The sequence below is a fragment of the Lactuca saligna genome, chromosome 7, assembly GCF_052625555.1.
Source record: "Lactuca saligna cultivar CGN05327 chromosome 7, ASM5262555v1, whole genome shotgun sequence".
Classification (NCBI taxonomy): Eukaryota; Viridiplantae; Streptophyta; class Magnoliopsida; order Asterales; family Asteraceae; genus Lactuca; species Lactuca saligna.
The window spans coordinates 5,650,054-5,664,021 of NC_136423.1; the positions used below are offsets into that span (position 1 = coordinate 5,650,054).

The window sequence follows — 13,968 nt, forward strand, 5'->3', positions numbered from 1 at the left end:
TTGATGTACGAACAGATCGGTGGCGTATGAAGGTTTTCAGGCTATATCTGGTGATTTCCATCATAAGAATCCGTAGATCAATGACAGATGGTGTTGGCGAATGATGGTTGCATTCGGGGTGGTCTTAGGTGTGTGTTTTCAAGAGAGGGAGAGAGTGAGTGAGAGAGAGAGAGAGAGAGGATGCCATTTTATAATTTTTAATTTCAAAATCAATAAAATTAATATAAAAATAAAAAAATAAATATAAAGGGTATAATCATATTTTTAAGTGGATATGGACCAAAACCAATAAAAAGATCCAAATTTGGACCATTGGTGCACCACTATTTTTTTGACCAAAACCATATAATTTTACTAATTATAGGAATATTTTTTGCTATTTTATAAAAATTAACTTGATAACTACCCGAATAAAATAAAAATAAAGAAAAAGGTTGAAACAGAAGGTCGTTGGAGCCTTTAAAATGATTGGGAGTTTTGACTTTTGATGACAAAGAGGTTCAAACTTAGGCCATCCCCAATGGGGATTTAATGGTGAGTTTAATGGGGAAAAAGGGAGTTCAATACATAAACTCACCATTGTGGGTGGAGTTCAATGAAGTGGGGTTTAATCCCCATTGAACGGTGGTATGCAATTTTTTTTAACCATTTCACAAATAAAACTTTGTATTTAAATAATTACACCCTACATATATACACAATGTATAAGTTATTATTTTCTTATTTATAATATTTGTAATTTACTTTATGTTATATTGAATAATTTAAATCATCAAGGTAATTTATATTATAATATTCTAAACAAAAAAATATTTAAACCTTAAAAATATTTTAAAACAATAACATATACAACAATCATTAATTAATAATTTATAATTTGTAACTTTTAATTTCTAATTAATGTAATATTATAGTTTTACAATATTATTTATAAAAAAGATATAATTAAATGTTATGTGGAAATTCATTAAACTCTTAAGAATTTAATGGAGTGTAGAGTTTAATGGATAAAATTTAAGAGTTCAATGCATTGAAGATGGTCTTAGTAGAGGAGGTATCAAAAAAGAAATAAACACTTCAAATTTAATAAGGTTACTACTTGATTCCCATCATAATTGTAAGTTATACAAGAATACTGTTAACAAGAACTGACATGAAAATTAAACAAGTAAAGCTAATATCGAGAAATTCAATTCAAATATAACTTGTTTATTTATTTGAATTTTTTTTAGATAAACTAGAAAACCTAAAATCAAAACCATAAAAAACTTTGGATTGAATCATTTTGTAATATAAAGACTTCATTTTCAGTTTTATCTATTATCTCCCAAAGTACAAAGTTCCTTCGGTTACTCCCTACTCCTCATGATCTTGTCAATCTACGACTCCAACTTTTATTCTCTTCATTTTGCATTCTAAACTTACTATTAGTCTAGCCATTTTGTCTCCGACCTGCTAGTTTCTTTTCGTGTTTTTTTTTTCCTAACTAGCTAACTTCTACTCTTTCAACATATTTAGTGTTTCAACCTCATTTGACACAACATATTTCAAGGTCTAACCATAACCCAAACCTGACACGAAAATAAATAAGCTTACACGACACAATAATTAAATAGGTTAAGTTAAGGTCAAGTCCTTCCAATCCATTTGTTTCAACATGACACGAACCCGAAACGAACACGTTTCACAATTCTCTATCGGTGCTTGGTAGATATCAAACTAATAAACAAGGACTGTTAGGTCATTAAAGAAAAGTAGAAGGGCTTATTCAACAAAGTGGAATTTGTTTTCTGAAAAACTAAAACCCCTCAAGAAAAATAGTGAAATTCGCAGCCATGGGGAGCTCTGAAGAAGCAAAGCTTCAACTGCTTCTTGAATGGTTAAAGGTAGACTCATGAAGATTCTATGTACTTTTTCTCAGCTTATTATTGATCCTCTCTATTCAGTTTTCGTGTGATAATTTCTGATTATTTGATACATTATTCGAATATTTGTAAAATACCCAGTTGAATGGAGTGGAATTGCGCGGTTGTAACATCAAATACAGCGATTCAAACAAAGGGTTTGGCGTATTTTCATCTGATGGCGCTACTGATGGTAATTTGAAACTTATTTCATCACGTTCTGATTTATTATCGTATTGAGATTATGTGATGATAGAACTGTTGAAATCAAAAAAAAAAAAAAAAAAATTGTTCTTTATTGAATGATAACTGAAATCAAACGAGTGTTCGGATGTGCTGCAAAACCTTAATAATCAAAGTTGCACTCTGTCAAATCTTCTTATTTTGAAATTATTTCAGGAGTTTTACTGGTGGTTCCTCTTAATTTGGCTATAACTCCAATGAGGGTATTACAAGATCCAATACTTGGACCTGTATGTTCAGCATTGTATGAGGAAGGAGAAGTGGATGACAGATTCTTGATACTTTTGTTTCTTACTTTTGAATCTATAAGGAAGAATTCTTCATGGAAACCGTATGTATATAAACACAAGTTACACCTTTTTATATATATAATTATATATTTCTTTTTTGATTTTCGTATATTGAGCATTTAAATGGAAATATTAGGTACCTTGATATACTTCCAACTAGTTTCGGGAACCCACTATGGTTCTCTGAAGAAGAGCTTTTGGAGCTAAAAGGAACTACTTTGTTTAAAGCAACTGAATTGCAGGTGTGATTTAAAATAGAATTTAAACTCTTGGTTGTTTCTTTAACACAAAAGCGCACATAGTTATTTTTAAATTTTAATATTAATTAAATTATCCTACCCAACAACTTTATGAAAATATTCAAGTTAGGGTTAAATGCAAGAAAAAACAATGTACTTTGATCTATTTGTTTATTATAGCATCATACTTTTGTTCTTTTCTATTATAACATTGTACTTTAAAAAAATACACAATTGTAGCAATGTCATCTAAACATAATTGAGTAGATCTTTCAAAGTATAATGTCTTAATAAGAAAAAAAATTAAAGTACAATGTTGTAGTATCTTACAGCATGTATCTTTAATATTGTTGGCTACTTAAGATTTGTGAATTTAACATAGGGTTTATGTTGCAGAAGAAGAGTTTGCAGGCCTTGTATGATGATAAAGTGAAAAAGTTGATGAAGAAGCTTTTGATTCTTGATGGTGACTTAGAAAGGTGCACATCATATTTTTTATAATTTATACCAATAACATAAATTCTCATTTAGAAATATGTGCATCTAAACTTCTCCATTATTGAGGTTATTGTTTACTTTATATAAACATTCCTCTCTTTACCTATCTTATAAACAGTTAACTATGATCTCATCCGTTTACTAATTTTAATTGCCTGTTTTTCTGTTTTGTAGTGAAGTTTCTTTCCGTGACTTCCTTTGGTACAAATCTTTCTCTAAAAGTTATGGATTTAATTTAAGTGAAAGAAATAGCAATGTACTTTAATATATTTGTGTATTATAGCATCCTACTTTCGTTTCTTTGTACTACATCATTGTACCTTCAATCTTTTTCTTATCAAAGCATCATTGTACTTTGGAAAATCTACCTATTTATAGCATTGTACTTATAAATGTTTTCTTATTGTAGCATTGAAAATTGCTTTGTATTTTGATGACATTGCTATAATTGGGTATATTTTTTAAAGCAAAAATATTGTAAGAGGAATCAATGAAAGTAGGATGCTATAACAAACAAATCATTGAAAGTACATTGCTAGTTCTTACATTCAACCCCTTTTTTTTAAAGTTTCCCATGATTATCTCCTTGTTGTTATACGTATAGGGCGAATTCAATATTTTGGACACGTGCTTTAAGTATACCACTTCCTCGTTCTTATGTATTTCCACAAATTCAAGAAGAGCAACAGAATCATGATTCCAATTCAGAGTTGGCTAATGGTGATAATGGCAAAAGTGAGTTTTCTTTGTAAATATGATTTTAATAATGAGAAAAGTGAAATACTTATATTTACCCATTAAATTTCAGAACATGAAGTTGAAAATGGGGTCGATTCTTCTTCTATACAAGAAGAGACTGTGTGGGTTGAGGGTCTTGTCCCTGGCATTGACTTTTGCAACCATGGTACTTTCCACTGAAGTCCCTAAACTTTTACCTATTTGCTAATAAGCCCTTGCATATAAAGCTTTTGTAAATAAGCTCCCCAAAGTTACTTTTATGTAAAATACTCCACAACTTAATAGATTTAAAGGCTGCTGCAACATGGGAAGTTGATGGAACAGGATCAGCAACCGGTGTTCCATTGTCCATGTATCTTCTTTCCGGTAATCATAACTTTTTTTAGAACAATGAAAAGACTTTTTGATGTTAAAAGACCATTTTGCCCTTTGCATTAATATAGTCGAAGAAGCTCGTCTTCAAAGTGGGAAAGAGATATCAATTAGCTATGGTAACAAAGGAAATGAGGTACAATCATCACCACCATTATAATTTAAAAAAAAAAAAAAACTTATTTTTGTTCAAACGGGGTTTTAAGACATTAAAATGCATACATTTTTTTTCTTCCTTTTATGATACTATTCTGGTATTTTAATTGCAGGAACTTCTATACTTATATGGATTTGTCATGGATAATAATCCAGATGACTATATCATGGTAATCTTTTCCTATATGTAATGTCATGGTTAATTTCTCAAGGGCAATATGGTCAACTTACATAACCATATTTACTCTTTCACAGCTTCACTATCCAGCTGAAGCTATCAAGGACGTACCGTTTTCTGAAACCAAAATACAACTTCTAGAAGCACAAGTCAGTACAAATTATATTACCAATTTTCATCACTATAAATACTGTAATGGTTTTACTTATGATGCTATACATTTTTATAATCAACAGAAAGCTGAAATGAGATGTCTTTTATCAAAAACTTTACTTGATCATGGGTTCTTCTCTAACAAAAAAGAAACAAATGGTAAATGTAAAGAAAATGAAGCTCCCAATTTTAGTTGGAGTGGTCAAAGAAAGACTCCATCTTACTTGAACAAACTTGTTTTTCCTGAAGAGTTCTTAACTTGCTTAAGGACTATAGCCATGGGGGAAGATGAGATATATAAGGTTACATCGTTGCTTCAAGAGGTGCACTCATATTTCTGTTTTATTTGTTTGCAATAAATACCAACATACTTTCATCTATTTGTTTCTTATACTTATAGCATCCTACTTTCATTTCTTCTTATTTGTTTCTTATACTTATAGCATCCTATATACAAATCAATTTTCACATGGTAAAAATTTCAAAGTATAATGTCCTAATAATAATGCCTAAATAAAATAAATGAAAGTGCTATGATGTAATAGAAAGAAATGCACAAATAAATGAAAGCATGTTGCTATTTCTAACATTTAGCACTAGTTTTTATAACCATATTTAACATATCAACACAAAAATTCATATTTTGATTATTGTGTGAGTAACTATATATATTTTGTTTAAAGCTTGTTGGTTCAGATGGGGAGAGACAACCATCAGATATAGAAGTTCGTGCAGCAACATGGGAAGCTTGTGGGGATTCGGGCGCCCTACAATTGCTTTTTGATCTTTTAAATACAAGGTTTTTTTTTTTCTGAATAAATGATGTTTAATTTTATTTTAATGAGTTTAATGTTTTAAGCACTTAATCTGGAGTCTGGACAGCTATACATGGCTGTTTCTTTTTGACTTAATCCGGACAGAATGGTATAACAGGTTAAGCCAAAAAAAAACTCTGGCTTGATGTATTTAGACACTAACCTTTTGCCCTTCTTTATTCCTTCCAACTCCTCTCATGTTTAAATTGATGAATATTGGGATTTTTTTAGAGTGTAAGGGTAAAATGGTCATTTAGTTTCGGTTACATTAAGACTGTTTATTTAGTGTAGAAGAAAAACCTTTTTATCCAAACAGACATCATTACATATTCAGCTACTTTATGTGTAGTGTATAGAAGTTAATGAGAATAAAAAAAGAAACAACCTTTTAGTTTGAAACAATTGAAAAAGATTTTCTTCTTGGTTTTGTGAAATTTAAAGGATGATGGATCTAGAAGAGGGCTCTAGAACAGAAGATTCTGATACTCAAATACTTGAGAAGGTCTACTGCTACAATAATACACACAAAGAAGGAAAAAGGTACGAGATTTCAAGTGCTAAATAATTAACTTGTAGTTTTGACAAAATTTTCTTTTTAATGGGTGAATGGTTTTTGTATTTTCTTGTTTTCTGGTAATTTCTTATTGAAGCAATGGGGCACCAAAGAAGCAAGAAATCAGTCGAAACAAATGGTCAAGCATAGTATACAGGCGAGGTCAAAAGCAACTCACTCAACAGTTTTTAAAAGAAGCAGAACACGCGTTACAATTAGCTTTAAGCGAAGGCAATTAAAATAAAACCTGCCTTTGACCGAACTCTATCTTCTAACAAATAGATCAAAAGATTTATCATCACCTACTACTTTGATTATGATTTTTTGGGTGGGGGTTGATTCCAATGCATTACGCTGATTTTTCCTTGTGGCAATGCTTCCTTGACTTGTACTAGGTGCATTAAGTGTAGTACATGTTACATTTGGCTGGTGAGGTTATATGTACATGACCCATCTTCTTTTGTCATTCTTTTTGGCTTGCAGCTTGTTTGTTAACTCATGTATTTTGCATTATTGAACATCCTTCAGTGGAATTTCTCTTTCAAATTAGACCCTTGTGCAAGAAATAGCAATGGAGTTTCCTTTTTTTTTCCCCCTTTATTATAGTAATGTATATTAAATTTTTTTAGGCAATTATATTTTGAAAAATATACATAGCATAAAACTATCATTTATTTTTAAAAGATTATACTTTAGTTGTTTAAAATAAGAGCGTCATACATCAAATAACATATGTTTACAATAAATAAATAAATCATGAATTAAACATGGTCCCAAAACTCATGTTGAAAAAAAAAAACATTTGGACGTAAGCTTTTGTCTCACACTTAAAAAATCAAAGTTTTAAAAGCGACACTAAACAAACTTTGAAACCAAGCGTTAAGTAATTAATATAATGGATATCCATTTGTACCATATACGTATCTTTCTTGTAAACTTATGAATCATGATACCGAATTACCTATAAAGTTATCTCAAAAACAGCACTATGCAAATTCTTTCACATGCAAAGAAATAAATATGTGATAATTTGTTTCAAGGTGAGGAAGGAAACAACAAATCGAGAAGCTCCTTTCAGTTAAATAGGTTAATTATTATTTTCATCGTAGTTGTCAAAAGCAATGGTGATAGAGCAATTCATAATTAGGTGGGAGCTGTATTAAATCAAATAATCAATTCATAATTAGGTAGGAACCGCATTAAATCACAGATAAATATCAAACTACAATCATATCCTCATGTTGTTCCAAGGACATGTAATTGTACAACATGATTTCATGATACAATTGAATTTCTTAAATATTTTCTGAATATCATTCCATGACATCAGGACCGCCACCAAGGGATCTACCCCCCTTAACCCCGCTACTCCTAAAACTCCGCCAGGGAAAATGCCCCTTAGAACCCTACAAAGGGAGTTGCCCCCAGATCTCCATGTTCATGAGCTCTAATTAGTTTATTCAAGTGTGCACTTCGCACCTCCAAACTCGGATTAAAACCTACGTTGAACTCAACTGACAGGTTAATCCTAATTAGAGTAAATGGATTGATTTGGCTCCTACTAGAGAAGGCCTATTGCTACAAAACATATGAAGATTGCAAAAAAAAAAAAAAACTTGATATTCGAATTGACAAATATATTACTCCATTAATTGTAGTTTTTGATCCAGTTATCAGTCTTCCCTCAAAAAGAAAATATGCACCACCCTATAAAAAGTTAGTAACAATATCCTTTTGTGTGAAATCTAGGGTAGGTTTGATTGTTGAAAATTTTGTAGTTTTCTAGGAAAATTTTCTAAGAAAAACAGAAATTTTGAGAACACTTTTGGTTCATTCAGCTTTCCAAAGTTTTCTAAGAAACTGAAAATTTTTAGTTTTCCAAATTGTATGTAAATTAGAAAAGTGATTTTTACAGTTTTCCAAATTTCTAAGATGGAAAATTAAAACTCCCACCGTACCGACCAATCACGTTTTCATTAAAAATTGAAAATGAGAACTCTACCATATTTTTTAAAACATTTTTATAGAAAATGAAAACAGTTTTTCAGTATTTCATTAAACATGCTTCATTTATAATTTGGTTAATTTGGTCCCTTGACTTTAAAAGTCGTTACTAGAACTACTTTGTTTTTAGAAATTGATTGTTTTACATAATTTGACCAAGAAATTAATCCGATGCCGATATGATTGAATGGTTTTTACAACTCCTTTTACGAAATTTCTTGTTGAAAACATCTATAATAGGTTTCCGTGTATTTCACTGATATAAGAAAGTAAATATACGCATCTGCACTCTTTACAAATATATAAATAAGTAAAATGGAAACTATAAATTTAAAAATTTTGTTTGGCTTGTAACTTGTGCATTCACTTCCGTAACTTGCATTACTGAACATCCTCTTGTAGAAAATTCAATCTAAAATTAGAAACTTTAAACAACCCATGGGGGAGTTATTTATGATTCATTGAGATGGAATTTGGATCTTGAAATATCTTACTGCAACACCTTTTTTTGTAACTTGTGCCTTTCCCTTCTTACACTGCATTATTGAAAATCCCTTTGTGGTATTTCATTCTCAAAATAGAAAGTTTTAAACAACCCATGTTCTATGCATATGCTGTGTCTACATTTGGTATGCATATGCGTTTTGAAGATGCTTATATCAATATGTATAAATAAAATCATTATAATGGACTTAAAACCTAATGTACCCAATAGACCCTTTTTCCATTATTGTTCATGCCCACAAAACCAAATAAAATTTACCTAAACACAAAAATAATATATATATATATATATATATATATATATATATATATATATATATATATATATATATATATATATATATATATATATATATATATATAAGAATTAAACCAAAGGTCTCCTTTCCTCTTCCTCTTCGTTTTCATCATTATTACCCAAAGGCACTTCTTTCCTCTTCTGAACCATTCTTGGAGTTGGTTTGTTCTCTGGGATCATTTTTAACACGATTCCCATTGCAATTAGAATCAAACCAGTTCCATGTTGCTCCGTTAATGGCTTTGTGAAGATCAAGTAAGATAGCAACAATGTCACCGCCTTTCTAGCCGTTGTTATCTATCAAATGCAATTTGGTGCAAGTTTAGTAACACAAAGTACAACACGTGATGGATGATTATGTGATGTGATGTACCACCAATTTATTTGGTTACAAAATGTTTTTGTAACAAATGAGATCTTTCAAAGGAATTGGAATTTATCATGTGTTTGGTTTGCTAGAATATTGAACCAGATTAAATAAATAAAAATTTAGTAATTTATAAAATTTCACTTTTTACTTTTGTTTATTTCAATATTATGTACACATATAGTGAGGGTTTTAATAATAATAAAATAATTGTAATGAATTTCCTCCCACCAACCATAAGAAATCCATCACACATGGAATTTAAAGCAATATGACGAAATTTGATTTAGTCTATTTGGCAGCCAAACATGCAACGGAATGGAATCTCGGATTCCAATTCCATCGGATTCAAACATGCCATGGAATGGAATCTCGGATTCCAATTCCACCAGAACCCATAAACCAAAGGCGTCCTTGGGGAATGAAAATGTTAAGAAGTCAAAATTAAAGAAAAATGTACCATGGCAGTGGTGGCGGCTCCAAATAAGGCAATGAGGGAAAGGACGGAAACCTGCCCGATAAATGTCGCCATTGCTTCGAATATCAACACGCCATAGACATAAGGATGCTGTAGTTGTACCCACAAAACAAAATGGGTCAAAGGTCATGTTTTGACTTTTCGGTCAAAATAATAATGTTCTGAAGTCCAAATCGGACAATAGAGTCTTGAAAAAATTTCATGATTTCTTCAAAGATAATCTACACATTGCAACAAGTTGGCACAATATAGGGGTAAAATCTGTGATGATTTGCATCAATTATCGGCTTTAAAAAGTAGATGTTTGACCTAAACTTCAAATTAAATATTTTGTAAGACTTGCGTGATAACTGCAGTAATCATTATACACCTGTGACACCAATCACAAAGCAAATGTCTTGTGTCTGTATAAAATTCGAACTATAGTGAACTTGAAAACTGCTAGGATTGGCCTTTTAGGTCAAACCAAGAAGTTTTAAAATTCAAATTCAACAGGAAAATCTCGACAGTTTAAAAGGCACTTCTTACAGATATGTTAAATAATAATAGTATAACACATATCACAATAAGAAAAAAACGATATCATTTTGATGAAAAAAATCCGTATCTATTTTGAATTCAGAAACTACTACCGATGACTTGAAAAGTTTAATCAAGAGATAAGTGTAATCAACCTGCCAACAAGAACTCCAAGCTTTGAATAATTCCCCTGTCAAAAGCATTGGAGGAATCAAAAAAGGCAAACCCACAACAGTTGAGCAAAATAGCATCTCCATCTGCACAAGAAAACCAAAATTTCAATACCAAAAAAAAAATACTTTTTTCTGACTTGGTTGCTTTATTCACACCCAAGGAAATACCAATTGGACTCACACCCAAAAAGATGGGCAAGTTGGGATAGGGATTACTGATTGTGCAAAAGACTTAAATACCCTCCCCATCCACATCATAAAAAATAACCCTAAATCACCTGAGTTGTATTGGGATTCATTGCAAAGATAGCTTCTTGAAAATTCCCAAGAAATGAATCCATGATCAAAGCACCAGAAACCATAACAACACCAAGAATGCTAAAATTAGGCGAAGTATTTGCATCCGCAAGTGTGAATAGTATTAGACCCACCACCAGAAGCAAAGCGGATACATATTCGTGCGGAGGGTATTTTCGTCTTAACCCAGGGATAAACGCCCCCATCACCATCACCGGAAGAACCTGAAACATTTCCATCACAGTTCCAATATATCAAATAATAATTCATCGTACAACCAAACAATGCACAGAAAAAAAAAATAATAATAGACTTTTTTATCCATGAATGACATCAAAATTTTGGGTTTCTTAAGATTTTACCTTGGTGGATTTAAACATGAGTTGAGCAGGGTAATTTAGGAAAGCTAAAGACCCTTTGGTGAGACCATGAGAACCCATGAGTACTGCTGAAAGCTTCACATATGTCTTCCATGGATTCACCATTTGCTTGGTGGTGAAACCTTGCAAGTAAATTAAAGCAAGGTAAACCCATCCTTGAATGAATGTAAAATACCAACCATAACTACACAAAACAAAAAGAAAATTAGCAAAACCATGGCTTGATTAGTTAGATAAACAATTTGGTGAAAAAACTGACCTGAATTTAAGTCGATTGTATACATATTCCTGAAATGAAAAGAATCAATGAGCAATCAGAAACACACAAAAAATAATATTGATTACTCCCAAAATAAAAGTCCAATTTCGAGGTCAAATTATTTGTTTTTGAAGTATATAATTGACAAAAATTATCACTCCAGTTGCAGAAAATAAACGACTACATTAAGCTATGTATTAAATTTCTGTATATTTAGAGATTAAAATACTAAGAATCATGTGGAATTTGAACTTAGAGTTAGAAACCACCAAGTTTGTGACTTTAAACCTTTAAACTAAAAAATTAGGCTCTTGTGGAATTTCAACTTAGAATACTAAGAATTAAATTACTAAGAATTATGTGGAAATTTGAACTTAGAAAGCACCAAGTATGAGACTTTAAAACTAAAAAATTAGGTTCTTGTTTTTTTGGAGTCAAATTAAGTGGGCACCATCACACAATACAAACATCGACACAATTGAAGAGTTCCAAATTGATCATTATATGCGTTTACCCACAAAAGTCAATATTATTTTATAAATGTAAAAGATCGAACAGGTTGACAATTTAAAATTAACTAATAGAAAATTTCCCCCAAAGTTTAACAAATATCCAAAAAGAACGCAATATATTCCGCTTGATGTATTGTTTCTTTCACGAAAATGAATGTTCTTTAAACAATGTACAATCACTCCCAAAAGATATTATTTTCCTCCACACGAAATAATGCCATGACAAACTGTACTCCAAGCAGTACAAGTTGTACCTTTCGTCCGATTTGTGCATTTTACACCAAAATGTGCAACCAAAGAATAATTCGATTGCACCGATGCCGGCGTCCAAAAGATAGTCCAAGTCTCCAAAATACTATTTTTTGCAAATTAATTATTAAAAATTAAAACTCAAAGCCTCAAACAAAGACGATGATATTATCATCGAATAATTCTTGATACCAGACTGACATAGGAATTATTTTGATAAGCTGTGTAGGACCCATTTAGGATTCACCAAAAACTTCAAGCCAGTAATAACTTGTTTGTAAAAAATTAGAGCAAAAAGTACAGGGGAAAATAAAAAAATCAAGATAAAGTTAAAACCTTAAAATATGCAAAATTATGAAGGAAAACTTCTTGAGGTCTTGCATGCAACCATAAACGTCCTCAAGTAAAATTCCAAAAACCCACACAAACCCAATTCTTGAAAATTCTCAGCATATTTAAATTGGGGTTTTGGAGAACACCCAATTCTTGAAAGATTCGTCAAAACAAATATGGATTTTTATACAACACCTAAGTTTTTGATAATATCAGCAAATTAAAGATGCGTGTTTGAAGAACAACAGATTAATGAAAATATACCGAAATATAACAGGGGTTAATGAAATTATTACATCAGAAAACCAGCTAGTTAAGAAAAAACAGAAAAGACATGAAAAACCCCTAAATCTTCAAGGAAAATACAGAGGGCTTTGATAAAAATTACCTCACAAACACCATTAACGAGATACCCAAAGAAAAACCCCGAAGAACAGATGAGAAATTGTTGCCATTTTGGTCGATCAGAGAGAGAAATGCCAAACAGAGATCGAGATTGTTCTTCGTTGTTCTTCATATTACTCTGAACGATCCTTTAAAAAGTCAATAGCTTTTATGATGAAGAATGAAGGAATTTTTCATATAAAGAAATGGATCAACTGAGATTTGTGCATGTTGACTTTAGAGAGAGAAAGGATTGATTAAAGGGAGCGTATCGGTTCAATCACGTTAAACATGTATCGGGAACACATGAAACATAAAGGGTTTTATATTTTTTAGTTTTTTAGAGAGAGAAAGCTTGAAGAGAGAGAAAGAGTGTGTTTACAGGGTCTGGCCAACTCAAGAAGAAGGAGAGAGGTGTCTATAGAAGACTTTCATTAGAGGTTTTTGTAAACTTTACAAACGGGAAAATAAATAAATAAATAAACTAAATACTTTTTGGTACAGTGACATTGACACAATCGTCTTTTAATTAAATAAGTATATCTTTGTATTTTGTATAAAAGATCGACATATTTCATTTTTTAGCATTATAAAAATATTAAGGAATATTGCCATGATTTAATTAATGGAATGCAGTGCTTGTAAATAAAAATGCATTATATAAAACAAAGATTGATTTACAATCTACAGTTATTTTGTATACAATATTTTTGGTTATATATTAAATTTACAATAAATTTATGAAATATAACTTCGCTTTAAAGTATATTAAATTGAAATAACTTTTTTTTGGAAGGAAAAGTTTCACCCATTATGATCAAATCATATCATTACATAACCAATTAATTATGTTTTTTTCCCACGCAAATGACAATCCGGCCGGGTTTTTGTCTATATACAGGATTTATGGGGTAACAATTATAAAAATCAAATAAAAGTTAATTGGATTCTGTAATTGTTCGAAATGGGCTTTGAGAAATTTAGTATAAGGGTTAATCTTATTTTAAAATTATTATTATTATTAATTAATATGTTTTGATTTCAAAACACTTGTCTTAATACCTTTTTTCAT

The 13,968-nt window shown here is 30.8% G+C and overlaps 2 protein-coding genes across 2 annotated transcripts; one reads left to right on the forward strand and one right to left on the reverse strand.

The window, feature by feature from the left end:
* The first annotated feature begins 1,785 nt into the window (after positions 1 to 1,785).
* LOC145006522 (SET domain-containing protein) lies at positions 1,786 to 6,688 on the forward strand. Its single transcript, XM_078965604.1, has 16 exons — positions 1,786 to 1,886; positions 2,007 to 2,097; positions 2,304 to 2,478; positions 2,574 to 2,679; positions 3,073 to 3,155; positions 3,349 to 3,375; positions 3,779 to 3,909; positions 3,983 to 4,078; positions 4,198 to 4,278; positions 4,356 to 4,420; positions 4,554 to 4,610; positions 4,696 to 4,767; positions 4,855 to 5,094; positions 5,455 to 5,570; positions 6,028 to 6,126; positions 6,237 to 6,688. Exons 1-16 carry the CDS (start codon positions 1,836 to 1,838, stop codon positions 6,376 to 6,378), a joined length of 1,632 nt encoding a protein of 543 aa, XP_078821730.1. The 5' UTR covers positions 1,786 to 1,835; the 3' UTR covers positions 6,379 to 6,688.
* A 1,996-nt stretch (positions 6,689 to 8,684) lies between these two features.
* LOC145004795 (UDP-galactose/UDP-glucose transporter 2-like) lies at positions 8,685 to 13,345 on the reverse strand. The gene is made up of 7 exons (XM_078963791.1): positions 12,901 to 13,345; positions 11,419 to 11,447; positions 11,142 to 11,343; positions 10,761 to 11,003; positions 10,465 to 10,566; positions 9,773 to 9,880; positions 8,685 to 9,242 (listed from the first exon to the last, which is right to left on the reverse strand). The coding sequence occupies exons 1-7, from the start codon at positions 13,027 to 13,029 to the stop codon at positions 9,015 to 9,017; spliced, it is 1,041 nt and encodes a 346-aa protein (XP_078819917.1). The 5' UTR covers positions 13,030 to 13,345; the 3' UTR covers positions 8,685 to 9,014.
* Positions 13,346 to 13,968: the final 623 nt, after the last annotated feature.

Excerpts from the sequence above, each read along its gene's own strand:
- LOC145006522 (XM_078965604.1), top strand. The coding sequence starts at position 1,836 with ATGGGGAGCTCTGAAGAAGCAAAGCTTCAACTGCTTCTTGAATGGTTA. Across the intron at positions 2,098-2,303 it reads ATCTGATGGCGCTACTGATG|GAGTTTTACTGGTGGTTCCT; the intron begins GTAATTTGAAAC and ends AAATTATTTCAG. Across the intron at positions 5,571-6,027 it reads TTTGATCTTTTAAATACAAG|GATGATGGATCTAGAAGAGG; the intron begins GTTTTTTTTTTT and ends TGAAATTTAAAG.
- LOC145004795 (XM_078963791.1), bottom strand. The coding sequence starts at position 13,029 with ATGAAGAACAACGAAGAACAATCTCGATCTCTGTTTGGCATTTCTCTC. Across the intron at positions 11,344-11,418 it reads TACAATCGACTTAAATTCAG|TTATGGTTGGTATTTTACAT; the intron begins GTCAGTTTTTTC and ends TGTTTTGTGTAG. Across the intron at positions 9,243-9,772 it reads GAGCCGCCACCACTGCCATG|ATAACAACGGCTAGAAAGGC; the intron begins GTACATTTTTCT and ends TGCATTTGATAG.